The sequence below is a fragment of the Barbus barbus genome (assembly GCF_936440315.1).
Source record: "Barbus barbus genome assembly, chromosome: 8".
In the NCBI taxonomy this organism is placed as follows: domain Eukaryota; kingdom Metazoa; phylum Chordata; class Actinopteri; order Cypriniformes; family Cyprinidae; genus Barbus; species Barbus barbus.
This window is the reverse complement of record NC_136736.1, coordinates 5,616,912-5,634,792: the sequence shown is the minus strand read 5'-3', so window position 1 is coordinate 5,634,792 and position 17,881 is coordinate 5,616,912. Positions and strand designations below refer to the sequence as shown.

Genomic DNA, 17,881 nt, shown 5'->3' with positions numbered 1-17,881 from the left:
TTTGCATTTCTTAGGCTATATTAGTGCTTGCTCAACTAAAAATATTAATGTTTACATCTATAAACTTTTTTTGAATATTGACAAATGTTTCTTACCTGAACTATGGCATCAGGTAGGCCAGTTGCAATAATCAGGCCTTCTTTAATCTCCAGTATCTTCAACATCAAAACCTCTATTGTGGACAGGAGGGTGCCATAGTAACAGTTTTCTTCTCCTTGCAGGATATCTAGAGCAACTGTGAGAGGCTTCATAATGGCACAGTATTCCCTCAGAAACTGAAACTCCCTCTCACTAATACATTTTAGCTCTAAACGATTAGAGATCGTACTTAAGTCAGTCATGGGTATTTCAACTATTCTTGCCACAGCATCATAAAATGAATTCCACCTTGTGGAGCATGACACAAGCAGTTTTTTTCCAACCAAATCGCCCACTAACTCTGAAGCCAAAGTCGACCGGCTAGCCTTACTCCATAGTGCTGTGCATTTGGCGGTAGCACTTCTGTAGATAGCTTTAGTCCCAAGATTTGAAAGCAGCCACTTGTCCACATCAGAGCATGAAATTAAGTTAAGTGTACCTCTGGTGTGGTGGTAAAACAATCCCCTCCTCTGTGGAGGTGTCAAGCACGTCTGCAACATCTGTGAATGTAACCTCTTCATCATCATCATCGTCAGAGAGCAATTCCGGCTGATACATTTGGAAGGCTTTTACAAAGTTAGAACCGTTATCAGTAACCGTAGCTGTAACTTTCGTTGACAGTCCATATAATGAATGAATGTGATCGATCTCAGCAGCAATGACATCATACCTGTGTCTACCTTTGATCCTTTTACAGGCCAACGCAGCTTTCTGGCGTTGAAGAGTAGCGGTGTTTATCCAGTGAGCTGTCATGCCTAGGAAGCTTCTGTTGTGGACAGATCAAATGTCTGCAGTGGTCGCGACGTAGTCTAGCCCCTGAAATGTTGTTTTCAGCTCACTTTCCATTTTTGAATATTCGTTTTCCAAGTAGTTGGAAAAAGTTTTTCGTCCCATTTGCCGTGCACCGCCTAAACATGTTATCATGTTAACGAGCTGCCTGAAAGCCGGTGACTCCACAGTAGAAACAGGCTGCATGTTTTCAACAACATACCGTGCAGTAGCTTTGTTGATCTGTCCCTGGCTAACAGTCCGGTTAAAATCTGTTGTTTGGCTGGAGGGGCTTGACTCACATCGAGCGTGTCTACCGACACCGGGTTTGCTTCTAGCTTCGTCGAGGCATGTAGTTTCCGGAGGTGCTTCGACAGATTGGAGTTGCTGTTTATCGCAGTAGATAGGACCTTCGAACCAGAAAGACACAGCTTACATTTGACTAAAATGTTTTTGTCTTTATGCTCAACTAAAGTGAAATAATGAGCATATTTCCACTTTGAGAAACTCGTCTTGCTCTCGCCTTGACTCACCATGACCGCCGCACATACTTGAATAAACGCAAACACGCCCACAATGCGTCGCCGCTGTAGGCTACACTTCAGCCAAAATTAATGAATTGAAAAAAAAGTAACGGACAAACGCACCATATTGTAATGGTAACGGAGTTATTTTATTTAAAAAGTAATGTGTTAGAATACTAGTTACTGTCAAAAGTAACTAAGATACAGTAACGCGTTATTGCCCAACACTGCTAATCAGCATCTTGATATGCCACACCTGTGAGGTGGATGGATTATCTCGGCAAACGAGAAGTGCTCACTAACACAGATTTAGACAGATTTGTGAACAATATTTGAGAGAAATAGGCCTTTTGTGTACATAGAAAAAGTCTTAGATCTTTGAGTTCAGCTCATGAAAAATGGGGGCAAAAAAACTGTGTATATGTATTGTATTTTTTCAGTGTATATACATACACATTTATAAATTCAATATATATATATATATATATATATCATTTAATTTCCATTTAGTTTGTTGAAGTATTAAAATAACTCAAATTAAATAAAACTAAAACTTAATAAAAGACCTATACAGACATAATAAATTCAGACATTATTTAACTAAAATTAAAATAGATAACAAATACAAATCTCAACAGTATACTTTATCAGTAATCCTAAGAAATAACACTGCCAAACACACATACTAAAAACATCAACTTAATTACACATAGTAAGAAATGGTTATAAAAACTGAAACAGAAGTGAAACAAGTAGAAAAGAGAAGAAATAAAAAATGATTCTTATATCTTTTGCCGGTGTCCCTGCCCGGTGGAGTCGCACGGTAGAGTCGATGGTCTTTACACTCTTCGGTCTTCACACAAGGACGCCTTCACGTGATGGCTGCTGCTGTAAACTAAGCTTTTTTTATACCCATCTAACAAAATACTAATTGAATTTAGCTGAACATACTTTCGTTATTTTTCCACAACAAATGGCCAAGCAAGCATAGACACTGACAAGATACGCGAGACAGAACGAGACCAAACGCGATATCAGCACGTCTCCACAGAGTAAACAAAACAAGGATCCGGTGATAAGGCAGTGGTGTCATGTTCCAATGAAGTAACAAACTAAGCTACACCTTGGATGGCTTGAGTGTGAATAAATGTTCAGCAAATTTTCATTTTTGGATGAACTATTAATTTAAAGTAATGCTAGCTAAGCAGAAGTTTATTACTTTTCTAAGCCATCAGGCATACAGATGGAAAAAACATTATTAAAAATTATTAAAAGAATCCACTTACATTGAGAAGCCATATCTTGAGACAAAAATATCATAAGCAACCACTTGTAACACCCTAACTGCACAGCAATTTTGGAAGCAAAATTTTACTGGGAAAATCCCACTCAGAATTTCTTCAAAATGGAAAAAATCTAACTTGAAACCAAATGCATACCTAATCTGAAAAATGATGAGACTATGCAGTCCAACCCTAAAATAGCTGCGAATGGTAGAATATATTGTGTGTGTATGCCTATAGAAAGCATACATGTCTACAAGTGTCTTTTCAAACATGCTTGCTGCAGAGAGGGAAAGGTCAGCTAGGATTATGTTATGAGCCATAACCTGTCGATTTGAGATCCAAGAGATTTGTTTCTCCCTCTCGCTTCCATTCACCCTCTTGTTTGCATTTCCTTGTTTGTGCCTGTTGTGGTGCATAAGTAAATAAGTGAAGTGCAGGCTTTTAGAACCTCTCACAAAAACTCATTTTCAAAGTGCTATTGCATCCTGCCAGAATGCAGGGGACTTTAAATGACTCACTATAAATTAGTAGATTATTGTTGCTTTTATTATGGCCTGGAAACCAGAGTTACTCTACCGGTGTTTCTTTGTTCTGATGGCAGACATGAAGTGTTTCATATTCAGAGGGAGCTGCTGAAAGAGAGGACAAGGTGTCGAGCTCTAGAGGATGAGCTTGGCAATCCTTTGAATGTACACCGCTGGAGAAAACTAGAGGTATGGGCTTACATTGGCTTGTTAATGAAACAGTTATATAAATAATACAGTCTTCCAAAATAGTTTGATTTTGCTTTCTTTGTAGGCAAGTGATCCAAGCAGCTTTGAACTTATTCAGAAGATTCATTCTCTTCAGCGGAGACTGATAGCAAAGACTCAGGAGGTTGTGGAGAAAGAGCTTATGCTACAGGTGAGATGATTCTCTAACTGGTGCTAGTGCCCCTTCTGCCTCACCAATCACTGTCCTACCACTGATTCATATCATTAGTTGAAGCTCAAATGTCAGACAGCACATAGAAAATAGAGAAATAAAAATGATATACACTACTGTTCAAATATTTGGGGTCAAGAGGTATATTTATTTATGCATTTATTCATGCATGTTCCTCAGTAAAGTGACAGTAAAGATATTTATAATATATAATGCTGCAAATAAATGCTGTTCTTTTGCACAAAGCACCACATATTTCCACATAATCAGAATGTCCACCATTAGTTTTACTCTTCCTCCGTGCCATGCTTGTTCCATTATTACATATTTGGACTAATTTGATTATGCTTTCATCTCCTAATAACAGTAAAGTACTCTCTACTTTTATAATTTAAAATCCATTCCACAGAATTCTGCAGATTCTGTCTGGACTGATAATTAGTGATTTTTTACTGGAATCCATTTTTAAAGTACTGTATTTGAGAGACATATTTTAATGTCCTCCCTGCCATTCAATTCAATAATATACAACAAGTCTATCATTTATACGTTTAGCCATACATTACTTACATTATAGTCTAGAACTAGTTATTTTCCCCTCTTTGTCCTTGTGTATGGTCTAGTATTCAGAGAGCCCTATGTTATCTGTAATAAAGTGATCCGTGCTGTTCATTGCTCAGACTAGAAACAAATGTGATTTCTCAGATGTAGCAGGTGCTCGAGTAGAGCTTCTTGAGGGAGCAACGTTTGTTTACATAAATGCACTTGGAATCTCTGATTAGGTTATGAATAGAGAGATGGAGAGAGGTGCTGTTGTAACTTTTTATGCTTTCATGATTCTGTATTTGAGATTTTTAATTGGGTTTGTTTGTTTGAAGACTATAATGGTGGCTCCAAAGCAACTAACCAGAATCGTTATAGAACTGAGAGAGGGTTAAATAAATACGATGGAAAAGTTCGCAGTTTGTCTGAAAGAGACAGACAAAATGTTCTAGGAGTAACTGTCCACTTTCACCATTACGAGATGGGTAGACATGGGCTGTGATGTTCAGTTTGATGGTGTTAAGAGTTTTTTTCTCACTTTGGATCTTCAGCTCCGATGCAGTGGAAATGATCAAATTATTCAAAATGCCATTAACATCAGACAGACAGCCAGTTTAAAAAGGTTCCTTTCACTGCCTGTATCAAATGAAGCTTAACAGACTGGATTGCAATCTTAGGACATGAGCAGCCGTTTTCAGGCATCAGATGATATCAAATCATGTTTGATTTCTTTCAGGTCATCACTAGATTCACCGTTTCTTCCTAAACTCAATTCAGAAAACACTATTGATATTTACACAAGCTGTGGTGGAGAGTAAATAGTGTCCCACATTATTTCTATTGGACCTTTTAGGCTATACCAGAGCCATGCAGTCTTTCACTTCATAGCGTAAAGATATGTACACAATAAGATTAATGTCTTTGCCCATTGCGTTGTTGCTCAGTGTTGATAATTTTCCACCCCCAGGTAAATGTCTCTTAAAGGAGTTTTTCTGGTAATATAATTTTATAATGGAGAAAACAAAACCTTGTATCAAGTTAGAAAAATGCCAAATAAACCACATTTCTTTTTGGGGTATTACTTTTTTTAAATTGTAATTTATTGTGATGGCAAAGCTGAATTTTCAGCATCATTACTCCAGTCTTCAGTGTCACATGATCTTTCAGAAATCTGTACATCTGATTTGCTGCTCAAGGAACATTTCTTATCATGATTATTTTCAGTGTTGAAAATGGTTGTGCTGCTTAATATTTTGTAATATATATTTTTTCATTGTGATATATTTTCCTGATTCCTTGATGAATAGTATATTGAAATATAAATCTTTTGTAACATTTTAAATGTCTTTACTCTCACTTTTGATCAATTTAATTAATCCTTGCTGCATAAAAGAATGTATTACTTAAAAAGAATTCTACCCTAAAACTTCTGAACGATGAAAGAAAAGTCTTTAAAATAGTCTCAATGTGCTGCTGTGTGGTTTGGAAATATGTGTTGTCTTTATAGTCTTTGTGCAATTCTGTTTTATGCAGCTATGAACTTCTTTTAGAATGCATAAATGAACCAGCATTGTGTGATTTCTCACAACTTCAGTTCCAGTCTGAAAATCAATGAATATGCCGATGGACTGCAGATGAACATTGGGATGCAGTGCTAATTAGGTTAAAGCTGACTGCCTTACGACACCCCTATAACTCATTGTGTAATTATGAAGTCGCTCAGCTCGGCTCTGTGTATCGGCTTGAGCACTGTGTGAGTCTTGAGCTGCCTTTGATGCCTTTTAAAACAGCCCCACCACAGTTGTTAGACAGCAGGGCATTGTTGTATTGTTTTGTAGCTGTTTGCAGTGAGAATTGTGACAGCGTGTACAATATAGCACCGTTTAGGACACAATAGCAAAAATCCATTGCAGTCAAGACAATGCTGCACTTCTGTAGACGGAGGACAGTGGTGATTCAGAAACGATGTGAGACAGGCTTCATTTTGAATACATTACCCATAATAGATCTTGAAGTATTCACAATGCAGCACTTTATGGCAAACAAAGAGCAGGCGCTGTTTTTCACACAGATACAGACTCTAATTGTCGCATTATTTGCTTTGAGGCAGTGCGATAATAAAAGAGGCACAGAACATATCATGTCAGTTAATATTCGTGCTGGCAAATCTGGAGAGGCGATTAGCGGTTAACTATTTATTCATGCATGGTGGCCGCAAGATATGGCCCAGTGACTCACCAAATTACCAACTGAGGTATGACAGGAAGGTCTGTTTTGCCTGAGTTTATTAAGCCCTATACAGTTAATGTAATATAACACTGTAACAGTAAGGTCTGCGAAAGGTTTGCATTGGGTGCCGTAGAGTTAGATTGAGTTTTCCGAGTTGAAGTTTTCATTTGGGTAAAAGAGAAAGGAAGGTGATATTGTATCGCAGGAGATCCAGCACTCAGAGAAAGCTTGTGACCTCTTATTTCCAAAGCTCTGATGCATGAACACTTCCTGTCTTTCAAACACTATACTCCAGTCCTAACTCTCTCGCTGCTTACACACACAAACCTGTTTAGTGCACACTACTATGAGCTATGTTAAGCGCCATGGACATGACAAGATCTTCAGGTATTTGGTGGTGATCCCTAAAAATAATTAGAGCCAGTTTCTGAATCATTTCTTCTTGGTGATTTTGTTTTGAGAATCAGGGACAGTTGCCCTAGGGGTGTAATGAGTACAGAGCAATTGCACTTATGGGTATTGTGTCAATTCTTTTTTCTTTTAAATTAGATTGAAGTATACTAATGTTCAGCAGTTTGAGGTCAGCTAATATATAAAAATATAGTATATATAAATACGCCAGCAGGTGGCGAAAAAGAGTGCCTTATGTGTTATGTATGAGTCAACAAACGTATACTTGCTAAAAAAAAAAAAAAAATGATTTGGCTTCATTAAAGTTCATAATTTGTGCCTAATCTACTCATTGTGGTTCAGATGACCAAGCGCAAGCATTAACATTTTAATTGTTTGGGCAGACTTACACATTCATAAATCTGGGATTATGTTTAACGTGTTGTGGAGTTATGATCTGTATGTTAAATATGAATTTATGAGCAACTGTGCACAGTACGCTTTGCATCCACTTTCTGCTGATTGCTGAACAAGACTGACTCAAATGACCGGCGACATTCATTCAGGAACGACATGTACCAGTTCGTTCAATTTGTTCACGAACGAGATCTCTCTCTCGTTTAGACTCAAAAACGCGACTCGTTCAGTGATGTGTGTATTCGTTCAGTAGATCCAATTGTTTGTGAATGAACCAGTTGTTTAACGATAATGAACAGAGCAAACAGAGCTCGGCGCGTGTAGTTTGGCATATTTACAGCAAATTTACACTTTACCATTGTAATGAAAACTGGCCAACTAACGTTACGGTGTTTTAGACTTAGTTTTGTGGTATATTTGTCACTTTTAACAATTTACTTGACTACTGAATGAGTCTGAATGAGAGAGATCTTGAGAGAATTGTTCAAAGTGCAAAATACACCACAAAACTAAGTCTAAAACACCTAGTAAGTCAGTTTTCATTACAACGGTAAAGTGTAAATTTCTTTCTTTGCTGAAAATATGCCAAACTACGAGCTCTGTTCGCCATCTTTATCGTTCAACAACTGGTTCTTTTCATTCACGAACGAGATGTACCAGTTCAGTTATTTCGTTCATGAACGACATGTTCATTCAACACGTTCACAAACGAGATCTCTTGCTGCGTCCCAATGTGCCTACTTATACTACACCCTTAAAGTTTGTACTCTTTTGGTGAAGAAAAAGTACACACTTTTGAGTGTGTAGTAGAAGAGTAGGCAAGCTTTGGGACATACTAACACGTCACACAACTGCGTCTTTAACACACAACTGTCGCATCTGTTACATACACCCTGTCACTGTAAACTGTCCTGTCAATCATCCTGTCACAGTTAACATCCTCCACATTTCATTTCATTTAACTTCCTACCGTATTGGAGAGAAAAGAATAGCTCGTTGATCTGCCAGTCACGGGTCATTCATGCAGAGAACTCTTGCTCATATTTTCTGCATAATGATGCTTTTAAAAGTTAACGACCAAATGGATGTTTCTAAAAGTTCACATTGCTGTTGTAGATGAAATAATAACATGGATAACAATAAATAAGTATTTTTTTACCAAGTTAAATGTTGATTATTAGTAACTCAAACGCCTTTTTGCAAACCTCTCTACCTAACCGTCGATCGCGCGCATCTGCCACGTTTGTAGTTTTCTAACGCGTTTTATTCATGTTTGTAGTTCTGGACCGAATCCTTCGCCAATGTGCAATGTATTGTGGGCAATTACTAGCCATTAGAGTGTGCACCGATCCACTTGATAATGTAAATGTTCTTTACTCTCTGTAAAATAAGTGTTATAATTATTTTACTATATTGTTATTAAATTCACATTAAATACAAAGTTAGTCGTATTAAAAACATTTTATGGCATGACACCCATATCTGGTACTTAAGTAAAAAGTCTGGGTTTTATGTGTAGTTATTAGATTACACTAATAGTCTACTTTGCCATCACCATTTATTTATCAAATAACAATCTACAAAGGTGCAAAACGCATTTACTTCGACTTTCCATAAAGGAAAAAAATAAAAATAATACAAGTCTATATCAGCTATACAGTGCTATCGTGGCTGCTGTGTGTCACATGACATGCATGACCCCCCACGTGCCCCCTCAAAAATCATGAGTGCATGACACCCCGATTGCATCTATTGTTTTTTTCTGTTTGTGCTGTTGTTGACCTTATGAGACCTGTGACCCACTGATTGAGACCCACTGCTTGAAGTCACAAAGGCTTTTCTCCACTCATTTGTGACAGAACTTGTGCCATGACAGCAAGACCAACAAAATAAAGTAATTGCGATTGTCAAAATCTTAGCTGTCAAGGGAGGATGTCTCCATCGTAAGACAGGTCGGAAGCCGGTAGACGTGCAATTGTCGTCCGAATTCTTTGGCTGAGAAATCTGTTGCGGGGGTGTGAAAATTGTCACTGTCAGTCACAGCGTGTCTTCTTCATCTCTGAATGGACTGACACACAGAACATCAGTTTGCTTTTAAATCGCACTTGTTGTCTACCGATCTTGCTGAACAGGGACAGCAGAGCTAGTCCAGTTACTTCAAGTGTTCTTCACGTCACATAGCCTCATTCTGACTTCATTTCCTCTATATGTCAGACTGAATAATCACAGAAGCCTAAGCAACGTGACTTCCTGTTTGTTAACAATGTGTAAAAATACTTCTTACGTAAGAGGATGACTGTAGAAGACATGCTGTTAAATATGAGTTTGGGGGAGAGAGATGGAAATGGAGTAAAAGAGAAAGAAAGTGAGTGAGAATATGGAGAGATGAGGATTTGAAGGGCCCTGTGGTGGGGTCATTGGATAAAAGCCAGATATTATTTGTCATTTCCTTAGGGAGGATGAATTATTATCAGAGTATTGTATTTATAGACACTCTTTTTTAATTCAGTAGGTAAAAGATATTTTTAATAACTATTATCATCTGAGAGAAGCATTGCCTGTGTTTCACAGTAGATCATTTGACCTATGTTTTACATGTGCCAGTTCATGTTTTAGTTGCAAAGCTAAGAATTTCAGGCTATAGGTAAAAATGAAATGAAATTAGACATAAGCTATACTTTCATATTGTAATTTTTGTGAAAGAAATATTGTGAAAGCAGTTCCCAAATAAAGCAGTATTTTTATATAATGTGTTCATGAGAATGAAATACTTCCAGGGGAACTTGTGCAAAAAAAAAAAAAAAAAGATTAAAATACAAAGGTATTTTATGTCTTCCCATCATAGTTCCCACACTGTTCAAAAATGTAGAAGATTTTTAATATGCTTTTGAAAGAAGTCTCTCATACTCAACAAGACTGCATTTTTTAAGTACAGTACAAATAGTAATTTTGTAATTTAAAATAAAGGTTTTCTTTTTTAATATATTTTAAAAATGTATCTTTTTTTTATTTTTATGGCAAGCTGATTTTTTAGCTGCCGTTACTCCAGTCTTTAGTGACGTGATCTTTATAAAGTATTTTAATTTGCTGTTTAATGTGATTATTCTAAGTAGTACTCAAGAAACATTGTTTTTTCTTTTTCTTTTTATCACCGTTGAAAACTGATGCTAATAATTGAACGTGTCACTTGTAGAATTTCAGAAGAAATCTCAGTCGTGCCACAAACTGTACTCAGATGTGCCCAGATGGCAAGCTCTGCGATCGACCGTCTGAGAAAAATAATTTGATAGCGCTTAAAAGGAGCCACAAAAGACTAACCTCAGAGTAATAAATCCTTTCCTCTGAGAAATCCTAAGGCTCCAAAATATATGTTGACATTATTCTTAGTGTTATATTCATGATAAATAGAGTAAGACAGACCAACAGAACAAAGCTGGAGACTGAGGTAAACAGACAGGTTGCGGGGTCTCCGTCGAGGACACATGCAACTGCATTAGCATTATCAAAGCTCAGCCCACGTTGGGCCATGGAAATGTTTTCGGATGCTGAAGTCATGTATTCTTTGATAACGCTCCATGAGTGCAGACGTTTGCGCGAGACACAGAGTTGGTGAAAGGTAGAGTCTGAGACTGGGTTTGATCTTGGCCTTGTTGTGATCCTATAAAAATCAGTGTATTAAAATCCAGACGCCTCTCAGTCATAAATCATTCATCGACTGACTCGCTCTCTATCACACACACACTTCACTATTGATGAAATTATGAAGAGACGGCCACCATGGCTGTGAAGAAACGGCAAAAAGAAAAAGGACAGAAAATATCTTGAGAAAAATCCTGGGAGCTTCAGAGGAAAAAATGTGTAAAGCTTTCAGCTTTGCGGTAAATCTATAACGTGCGTGTGTGTTTATGTGTGTGTGCAGTAATGTGTTTGAGACAAAGAACTGTTTTGTGGTTGTTGAGGCCATGAGTGTGTCTTCTGATTTTGAATGCTGGTCCTTTTGATCATGAACGATCTTCTTTCAGTCGTCCTAAACCCCCTGAATTCATGATTTCTCCTGTGGCACATCATTTATATTCCATTGAAAATTCAGAGCCTTTATATTAGTGATCCTTTTAGACACCAGACAGTCTGCATTTATTAGCATTGATGAGTTTAAACTGGTCAGTACTCCCTCTCTAATTAGCAACATTGATGATCCATATATATGTGTGTGTGTGTGTCATTACATGGTCAGTGCTGCGATGGAGTGTTAGTTATCCATTTTTCTTCTCTCCACACACTTGGATAATTAACACCAGCTTACAAAATGAATTAGCTGTCAGTCCCCTGAATCTAGCTGTAGCTTTTTTTTCTGTGATGTGACACTGAAAAATAGCATCATTGCTTAAAATTGTACGACTGACGTTAAAAGAGATCTCATGCTCTGAACTATCAATGAACTAACACATATCTCTTTTGAAAGCTTTCCAGGGGAAAAAGAGTGACAAATTTTGAACATCTCAGAGAATTTTCATAGGGTTTTATAGGATATGATTTATTGTAGAGTTAGTTATGTTCCTCAATTTCGTTTGAAGATATTTAGGGTGTATTCACACCTGTCTTGTTTGGTTTGATTGAATCGAACTCAAGTTCGTTTCCTCTCTTGGTGCGGATCTTTTGGCAGGTGTGAATACAGCAATCGCACTCGGGTGCGCACCAAACAACCGCACCGAGACCCAGCTGAAGAGATGGTCTCTCGGTCCGCTTCAAAAACTAACTCTGGTACGGTTGAATGGATGAACCAATGAATGAATGACCTTAAGCACACGTGGGGTTTTGTTTACAGCTTCTGGTTCACACACAGGGCAGTGTGAAAGCGAACCGCACCAAAAAATAAATAAATAAATAAAAAATCAACATTGTATTAGGTCCGGACCAAAGCAAGTGAACTAGCAGACTTTCCTGGTGTGAATACACCCTTAGAATAACAGCACTGGGATTTTTCACTTTGTATAAAATAAAATAACAATAGTGAAAATGTTAATGTTATGTACTATTTGTTTTAAATTAAATTAAATTATATATGTGAACCTGGACCACAAAACCTTAAGTTTTTCTTAAGTCGCAATAGCCAAAAATACACTGTGTGGGTCAAAATTATTGATTTTTCTTTTATGGCAAAAATCATTAGGACATTAAGTAAAGATCATGTTCCATGAAGATATTTTGTAAATTTGTAAATAAAACTGTAAATATATTTTGATTAGTAATATGCATTGCTAAGAACTTAATTTGGACAAATTTAAAGGCGATTTTCTCAGTATTTAGATTTTTTTGCACCCTCAGATTCCAAATATTGTCCTATCCTAACAAATGGAAAGCTCATTTATTCAGCTTTCAGATGGTGTATAAATCTCAATTTCGAACATTTACCCTTATGACTGGTTTTGTGGCCCAGGGTCACATATTAAATTAAAAGTTACATTGATATTACATTTTTTATTTGTTTAATTTAAATTAGTAAATTAGATTAAAAATGACATAAAATTTGCTTAAATTCAATTTGGTGTTTTACGATACTTCATATTTAAAATTAAATTACATTTATTTTCTAAAATCTTTGTAAAAATATTTTATTGTTATTTGTTTATCTATTAATATTAATTAATGTCTTTATTATTTATTTATTTTTTGATTCTACCAAGGGATGGGATGGGTTGGGGTGGGTTTTAAATTTGTACAGCTGCTTTTTTTTGTACTACCGTTCCACAAAATAAAACATAATAAACAGTCGTTAACAAATTTAATTTACATTTAAAAAAAAATTACATTTACCTGAAATTTAAAAATAAATTAAAAATGGTGCTTTATGATTTTCATGTTTAAAATTAAATACAAAATTACATAAAATGTTATTAAAAATGTAATTAAAAGTTACATTAAATTATGATTTTTATTTGGTTAAATTAAACCATTAAATAACATTGTATTAAAAATGTAATTAATTTAATGAAAATTAAATTAAATTAAATTAGGTGCTTTACAATACTTTGTTTAAAAATATATATAAACTACATTCAAATTTTATTACAAAATTAAATTTAATTAAAAATTTAATAAATTAGGTACTTTATGATTCTTCATGTTTGCAATTAAATCAAATTAAATTTGGTGCGTTATTATTAAAAATTACATGAAAATTGTATTAAAAATGTAATTAAATTTACTTTGTTACTTTATGATACTTCAAGTTTAAAATTAGTTTGATTTTGCTTTACTTTGTGTTGCAGGAGAAAGAGAAACTTTACATCGAGCTGAAACACATCCTTGGTCGGCAGCCTGGTCCGGAAGCAGTGGAAAAACTACAGGTTTATCAACAAACACTCCGGGAGAAGACCAAACAACTGAAGGTCCGGTCCTCTCCTCTCCTCTCCTCTCCTCTCCTCTCCTCTCCTCTCCTCTCCTCTTCTCTTCTGAAAGAAAGCAAATAAATAATAAAAAAAGTAGTATTACAAAATAAAGAATGTATTGTAAAATAATTTATATTTTAAGTAACATTTTTTATTAAATTATTTAGTACAATAAGTTTTTTTTTTTCTTTCTGCGATATGTCAGCCGGATCCCGCATCCTTTTCTCACATAAATCATTCCTCCTCTCAGGCCTCTCCCATCATTTTCATCCCCTCTCACCATCACACAAATGAATAATTAGTTACTTCACCACTTAATTAAGAGTTCAGGTCCATCTGGAGACAGCGACCACTAATGTAATTTTTAATGAGTCGGTTCGGTTTAAGCTGCCTCGTCCTGTCCTATTAAATAGGGAGCAGTTAAAAAGTTATGAGTCTCAGCTGAGCCTTCAGTGACCTTATAATGTCCATATGGCATTGATATACGTTGATCTTTGAGCTGCGTTTTTTGATGGCTAACATTGGGATCTGAAAACCAGTCATACCATCATCTGCAGTCAGGACAGCAGAAAGTGCTTTGTTACATTCGCCATTCTTTACAAAAATGGATGTAACAAACTTTAAAGACTCCAAAGTCCTTAGCTCGGCAGAAATTCAGAGCTGATCTATTAGAATATCTGCAGTGTGGAGTATAAAAATCTCAGGCGCCCTTGAACTTAAAAAATAATGGCCCGAAGGTAGGCATAGGGGGGCTGGGCTTTCTGATAATTTATTGCCAAGCTTAAAATGAGTTACGCACCGCAGGCATCACTAGCAAAGCTTTAAATAAACAAAGCTCAGCGTAATTATCATTAGAACAGAAGCCTTACTAATGAGCCAAACAGAAAAATCATCCCATTCTTTGTTTTGATTGAAGCATGTCCTCCCGCTCCAGCCCCCTTTAGGAAATTAACATTAATTAACACCGGTCTTTTGACTCTCCATGCTTGTTTGGAAGATGTTTCCAGAGTTTGGTCTTTGTAAAATACCCAGTAGTCTGAATATTATTATACACTGTATGAAAACTTCACAACAGATGAAGTATTTTGTTCATTTAAAACTGTGCCAAAAGTACAGTTTTTGCTTGAAAGTTGATTAAACAATGCAAATTTTGGCCCAATTCACCACCTGCATCTGAATTTCCAACAAACATGTTTCAGTAGTTGCAGATTCCATTGGAAAAATAGTAAAAATAAATAAATAAATAAATAAATAAATAAATAAAACAAAAATAAATAAATGAAAAAATAAAATAAAATAAAAATAAAAAAAGATAAAATGATAATTTGTGGCAGACTTGGAATTGATTAATTTTTTTAAGTTGTTGTTATTATTATTATTATAGTTTTGTATTATTTAAAAAAAAAAATCTTTCAATGAACAGAAACATTTTGAATGTTTGAGCAATACTCAATATGAAAGCAATTTCTCAATATGAAATAAACAATAACATTTAAAAAAATGCTATAAAATTCATAAAAAAATTTAACAACTAGTTTGCCAAGAAATATTGATTTGGAATAAATGTATTTAAATTATATTGTTTTGTTTTCTAAAAAAAACAAAAAACAGACTGCCGTAATATATATGCAATATCTTTCCCAAATTGTCCAATAATTATTATCATGTTCAATAAATAATCAAATAAAAAAATGCAAATAAAAGTAATTCAAAAGTACCAAAAATAATTATGATTGTTTATAGCTAAACAATTATTCTGCCAAATAATACTGATTTGGAATTGATTTATTGAAGATTTCTTTTAATTTCATTAAATTATTATTATTATTTAATTTTTTAAATTATTTTAATTATAATATTGATATGGAATTGACTTATCGGCCACGCACACACTACAAGTTTCAGGAGTGACAACCACATTTAAATGCGGGAGTGAGTCCCGTAAATGATCATTCCATGTGTGTACGGAACATCACTCACTAACCATTTGTAACCATAGCAACATTCTGTCATCTTGCGGGAGTGAGTAAAAGTTTAGCCGTTTGTTATGTGCCATTTTTGTGACTAAAGACTCTTTTTGTTCGTCGATTTTAACTAAACTACCGCTGATAGACGTGCAGCGTTGTGTTTATGCCCGGGAGGCTGCTTTAGAGAGCTCTGTCTTGCAGTGTTGCCATGTCCTCATATTTACAAGCGCTTTTAGGCATGTTGTTTGGTCTTATCTCATAAAGATAGGCACTTTATGAAGTTAATAAAGTGATCTGTTGTGGATATGAGATGTTTTTTGGTGTTATAAAACAAAATGTTAATAAATATTTGGGTGTTTTAGTGTTTTTTGTCTGTGAAGATCTGGCAACACTGACACTTTACTGCAGGGCTCATGAACGCAGCTAGCCCCGTGCTAAGTTAAGACTTCTTTCACTGTTATTTTCTTGCATCTCACATACAGACGAAGACACCGATACATCATTAACAACTAGTTGTCCAGTTCAGCACATTTAAATAAAAAAAAAAAACTTTCAATGAGCAGAAACGTTTTGAATGCCTGTCGTGTGCAACACCCTTCACAAATCATCCAATCCAAAGCCAGCTCTGCAGCAGAGCACATCCGAGATTTCTTCATTTATTACTTCCTCTCTCTTTCTGTCCATCTTCCTTCTTCTCTTTAGCATCTCTCTTCGCTCTGTTCCTTTGATTACTGAGCTCTGGGCTGTTGGGTCACCTGCACTATGTGGGTGGTTTTGGAGCACATTGGATGAATGACAATTAGAGCTTGACTGATATGTGCAAAGATTGACGGAGATCAATGAGATGCCGCAGAGGAAATCACTCCGTTCCTTGCTCGGAGGGAGAGATGAGGTGACCGTGTTAAGCCGAACACCTCATCAGTGATAGATCACAACTGTACAACTAGGACACATTTATAGCAAAGAGGTGCCTACTGAAGGGTGAGCGCAGCTTTAGGAAACATTTCAAAGTAATTGACAAATGGGCTCTTAAACGCTTTGCAATATTTAGATGGTTTGCAACATAACTGGAAGCACCAAAGCAGTGGATATAAAAGCAATAAACTGCTTGAAGCTGTGAGTTACAGTGTTTTACTGTGATTATGTGGAGCGCTTAATCATGCTGAAATCATTGTAAGAATGTATTGCTTTCATAATTAAAAACATTAATGTTCAGTATATAATAACATGAAAAAGATTCCAATGAAATTAATTAAAAAGTACAGACATAATCACTGTTGTTAATCACTAAACAATTAGTCTGCAAATTAAAAAAAAAAAAAAAAAAAAATATATATATATATATATATATATATATATATATATATATATATATTTATTATTATTATTATATATCTTTTTTTTCATAAAATTTTTTTTTTTTTTTTTTTTAAATAACCATATTTGCCTACAAATTTTTCAAATTATGAGATGTACTGTACCATTTTGTGCACTTGACCCGGTTATGGTTGCCAAGCAAGTTTGAAGCAACCAAGTGCATAAATATAGAATTCACATGTAAAGTCACAATATTTGAACGGTTTTCTTGCACAGGTCCTAACAGCAGAGCTCAACATGCATGAGTCCCAATCAGAAGACTACAAGTATGAGATCGAACGTCTGGCCCATGAACTCCAAGAAGTCAAGAAAAAATACCTCGCACAGAAACGGAAAGACCAGGAGCACAGGTGAGAAAGGAAGGTTTAAACCCACAAATGACATTGTCCTTCTAAACCTGTATGACTTTCTTCTGTGGAATACAAAAAGACAACTTTTTCAATTTACAGTAAATGTGGACTGAAGCATTCAAGCTCAAAAAAGGATGCAAAAGCACAATAAAACTATCATAAAAGCAGTCTAAATGGCTCATAAAGCTCATAAAGTTCTAAAGTTGTATAGACCACGTTTATGATGCTTGTGGTGCTTTTTCATGCTTTTAAAAAGCTTTAAATCATCAGTCACCATTAATGAGGCTGAGTAAATGATGACAGAATTTTCATAAGCGTTTAAAAACAACCGTGTGCCAGTATTTGAGTGTGTGTGTGTGCATGTGGGTTCAGGTGGAAGACGTTAATCCCAGATCAGCATAAAATGTAACGTTATACCCACAGTATAAATCAGACCAGCAGAAAGCACTTACAGTGTTTGTATGTGTGTGGTGTCTGTGTATCCGTATATTTCATGGTCCTGACAGCAAATGACCTTCGATATTGCCAACAAGCAGACAAGAACGGCACCCTCTGACACGGCCGAAAATGATACCTCAG

General features: G+C 35.6%; 1 protein-coding gene across 2 annotated transcripts in view; it reads left to right on the top strand.

Moving 5' to 3' along the window:
• LOC306873648 (cilia- and flagella-associated protein 58-like) overlaps positions 1-17,881 on the top strand; it is a 113,082-nt gene that overhangs the window by 71,265 nt on the left and 23,936 nt on the right. Inside the window, exons 14-18 of one of the 2 annotated variants that reach the window (XR_013784515.1) lie at positions 3,318-3,429; positions 3,515-3,619; positions 11,883-11,980; positions 13,489-13,608; positions 17,169-17,302. Coding sequence is in view for 1 of the 2 variants with exons in the window: in XM_079423091.1 (XP_079279217.1) it covers positions 3,318-3,429; positions 3,515-3,619; positions 13,489-13,608; positions 17,169-17,302 (471 nt within the window). In the remaining variant the exon portion in view is untranslated. The remainder of the gene's footprint in view (positions 1-3,317; positions 3,430-3,514; positions 3,620-11,882; positions 11,981-13,488; positions 13,609-17,168; positions 17,303-17,881) is intronic. The other variant, XM_079423091.1, reaches the window with a different exon arrangement.